We start from the raw sequence: 4185 nt of genomic DNA on the forward strand, positions 1-4185 counted from the left end.
ATAGGCTAGCACTAGTGCCTGTCACTTGGTTATAGTAGATATTCACTGTGTATAAGTTAGGTTGAAAGTCCTGTCTGCAGTTTGTGTGTGGTGAAGATGGGAAGTTACAGTGGAAGTTTGATCTTCTGGTTTGTTTTTTTGTACAGAGTTCTTCGTCCTTTTCTCAACTTAGCCAATTTGACAAGAAGTTCTTGTGGTTTGTGGATCTCAGTTTGATGTGTCTTTACATATTTTCTTCCTGCCAACTGGGTTTGTTTGCTGCTGAGAAAGTTGTGCCTAGTATGTTACTGATGTCTCCTTGCCCTCCACTGGCAAGGGCTTTGCTCTGCTTTCTGCCCAAGTTTGGAGTACTCTTTTCCAGAAGGACAGTCCCTTTTGACTCTAGCATCTTTCTTTAACCTGGTCGAAACTCTTGTGTGTTGATATTTCTCTTAAACTAATGGAAGAGATGGGGCTTTTTCTAGTTTTAGCATAAATGATGTCTTTTATTTTTTTCTTTTTCAAAATTTGTTTTGGTTTATTTTGGTCATTTTCAAGTAGAGAGTTCTGCAAACCTTAAGAAACACCAGTGATTTTTTCCAATAAAACTTAATTTCTTTAAGAATATCTACTTGCAAAAAATTTTTATCCACTGTTATCCTTTTTTCTTTTGGTTTAGATAACCTCAAAATCTCTGACTTTGGCTTGGCCACAGTGTTTCGGCATAATAATCGTGAGCGTTTATTGAACAAGATGTGTGGTACTTTACCTTATGTTGCTCCAGAACTTCTGAAGAGAAAAGAATTTCATGCGGAACCAGTTGATGTTTGGTCCTGTGGAATAGTACTTACTGCAATGTTGGCTGGAGGTAAGAGCTATTTTATCATGATAAAACTCCTGTCCTGTGAAAAGTCAGATTTGTTACACCAAAATAAATGAAATAAACCAAGGGAATCCATATTTATATAATAGTATTTTAATAATTTGGGCTGCTATAACAAAACCATAGACTGGGTAGCTTATGAACAACAGAAATTTATTTCACACAGTTCTGGAGGCTGGAAATCTGAGATCAGGGTGCCAGCATGGTTGTGTTCTAGTGAGGACCCTCTTCCTGGTTCTGGCCATCTTGCTGTGTCCTCATGTGGTGGAGAGCAGGGACACCAGAAGCAAGCTCTCTTGTGTCCTTTTATAATGGCACTGATCCCATTCACAAGGGCTCTAACCCTCATTACCTAATCACCTTGCAAAGGCCCCACCTCTAAATACCATCTCATTGTGGGTTAGGATTTCAACATATGAATTTATGGTGGGGACACAAACATTTAGTCCATTGCAAAGAGTAACTTATTTATAACTAACTTGGAAGTTTTAACCCCAATGGCTTTTTAGAATAAGGTTTGTATAGTTATGAAATGAAAAGTCACCACAGCTAGCTCTTTGAAGATTCATGTAAACATTTTTGAAAAGAGTAGGTCAAGAAGTGGTTCATCTATCTTTGAAGTGCCTCTAAAGTTACTTAGTTTGAAAACCACACTGAATTAATTTGGAGGAAACTTTTCATAGATTTATATTATTGATTATTTTCCCTTGAAGTTTTTCTGTATAATGATATAAACTCTCAGAAAACTGGGACATGTTTCTATTTTAGAATTGCCATGGGACCAGCCCAGTGACAGTTGTCAGGAATATTCTGATTGGAAAGAAAAAAAAACATACCTCAACCCTTGGAAAAAAATCGATTCTGCTCCTCTAGGTAACTGGGTTATCCTGATTGAAAGTATTGATTTCTTGGATAATGAAGTCTTGTGCTATTTGAATTTGTTTTTTAATTTCAAGTAATCGCAGAAATAACCTATGATCCTTGTAGATAAATACAAGTTAAAAATTAAGGAAAAAGCAACACTTTAATCCCAGGACTCAGAAATAGCTTTTAAAAAATATTCTGTTATGTGTTTCTACACTTTGTTGTAAATATATATTATTGCCCCTCAATATCCATGGGGGATTGATTCCAGGAATCCCCAAGAATACCAAAATCCACAGATGCTCAAGTCTTGCAGTTCGCCTTATGAAATCCCTGGATGTGAAAAGTTGGTCCCCTCTATATCTCCCCCAACCCTCCATGGGGGGGTATCTAAACCCTTGACCTTGGCGTTACAAGGTGACACTCTTGTGCTAACCAGTCAGCCCCACATCCTGCTTATTTTTATCTATGGTTAGTTGAATCTGTGGATGTGGAGCCCAAGAACAAGGAGGGCTGGCTGTACTTGTATTTATTGCAAAAAAGTCTCGTATAAGTGGACCTGTACAGTTTAAACTCATGTTGTTCAAGGGTCAACTGTGTAATGAATTTATCTGTGTTATATATGTAAGTTATTATAAGTATTTACAAAAAATGAGTGTTTTTACAAAAAGTGAGATCATACTGTACATACTATTTCATAACCTGTTTTTTGGCTTCAATGCTCTGTGAATAGTAGGGCATATCATTGTTTTTAAAGACTGTAATGGTATTCTGCTATTCATATATGCCTTACTATACTCATCCAATTCACTATGTTGGAGATTTATTTAGATTTTTTCCAAATTTTCAGTTATAAAGGAGATATGACAAGTGTCCATGTAACTTCATCTTTGCACATACCCTTAAATTATTTACCTAAAATAAACCCCCAGAAGTGAAATTGTATGATCAAAGATGTATGTAGTTTTTTAATTATTATGGCTTGTTTTTCCAGAAAGTTTGTACCATTTCATGCTAGTCTCATGAGTTTACATTTTTTAAAAAAATTTTAATCTAATAGGCTTATAAATGATACTGTTTTTTATTTTTATTTTAAATTTAATACTAATGAAGGTATATACCCTTTATGTATTTATTAGCTTTTTGTCTATTTTGCTCTTTTTTTGTCAAGGAGATTTATTGTTTTTCTTATCACTTTGAGATTTGTGGTTTTTGTTTAAACACATTACTGTCACATTAATATTTGTTACAAATATTTTTTGCAATTTGTCATTTTTTGTTGCTTATTCTATTTTGACATGTAGAAGTTTTATATTTTTCAAACCTTTAATTTGTCCTTTGTGTTTTCTGACTATATTGTCATGTTTGGAAAAGTCTTTTCTAACCCTAATATTTTATTGAAAAAAGTTTCCAATGTTTTCATTTAGTGTTTTAAAGGCTTCATTTTTATATTTAAATCTTTGGTTCATTAGAAAGTAATTTTGGTGTTGGGAGATGTATGGATTCTTTATCAAGATAATTAAGATATTTTAGGATTATGGGTATATTAATCCCATAAAAAGTTATTGGTAAGTAAATTTCCCTATAGGACTGTGAATTAGGAGGTCACATGAGAACATGATGTGTTGGAGTCATGAAATTTAGTATTAAAAATGGCTAACAGGATTTTTGTATCTTTTTCTTAACGAAGAGAAACATTTCCACCTGGCTCTAGTTCTCCTTATTTGTAACCAATTGAGAATCAGGTCTGGAAACTATTCTAAAATACAGACAATAGCAAAGAATAACTGCATGAAATTAAAGCAACGATTTAGTATCTTTATTCTTTCCCTTCCACAGAAATAATATTTAGACATAAGGAGGCCAATAGAGAATGTGTTCCCTACCATAAGCCATAGGCTTTTCTATTCTGCATGACCCTTTTGTAAATGTTGTCTTAATGTTTTGTTTTCAGCTCTGCTGCATAAAATCCTAGTTGAGAATCCATCAGTAAGGATTACTATCCCAGATATCAAAAAAGATAGATGGTACAACAAACCACTCAAGAAAGGTAATATTCTGAAAATACAAATATTTTCTTCTGTGGAAGAAAAGGTACTTGCAAAGTCAGTATCACAAGTCAAGAACACAAGATAGCTGTGGTCTCTGTGCTCGTGGAGATTATAATGTCTAGCAGGAAAAACAAATACAAAAAATAATTTTGTGTATTAATAATTATAAAAAGGAAAATAAGGGTACTATAGCTAAGTGTTTGACCAAGTCTTAAGGAAGAGGGAAGACTTTTCTTCCTCAGAAAATGACATTAGGGCCAGCCCCGTGGCTCACTCGGGAGCGGGTTCGGATCCTATATAGGGATGGATGGCCGGTGTGCTCACTGGCTGAGCGTGGTGTGGACCACACCGTGCCGAGGGTTGTGATCCCCTTACCAGTCAGAAAAAAAAAAAGAAGAAGATGACATT

General features: G+C 34.7%; 1 protein-coding gene across 1 annotated transcript in view; it reads left to right on the top strand.

Moving 5' to 3' along the window:
• Positions 1-3776, top strand: part of LOC103583154 (serine/threonine-protein kinase Chk1-like) — a gene marked incomplete at its 3' end in the record, with an annotated part of 8855 nt that extends 5079 nt beyond the window's left edge. Inside the window, exons 2-5 of the mRNA XM_008564553.1 lie at positions 147-279; positions 659-847; positions 1631-1735; positions 3681-3776. Of these exons, the coding sequence (XP_008562775.1) occupies positions 147-279; positions 659-847; positions 1631-1735; positions 3681-3776 (523 nt within the window). The remainder of the gene's footprint in view (positions 1-146; positions 280-658; positions 848-1630; positions 1736-3680) is intronic.
• Between the last annotated feature and the right edge of the window lie 409 nt (positions 3777-4185).

The sequence above is a fragment of the Galeopterus variegatus genome, unplaced genomic scaffold (assembly GCF_000696425.1).
Source record: "Galeopterus variegatus unplaced genomic scaffold, G_variegatus-3.0.2 Scaffold20129, whole genome shotgun sequence".
Classification (NCBI taxonomy): domain Eukaryota; kingdom Metazoa; phylum Chordata; class Mammalia; order Dermoptera; family Cynocephalidae; genus Galeopterus; species Galeopterus variegatus.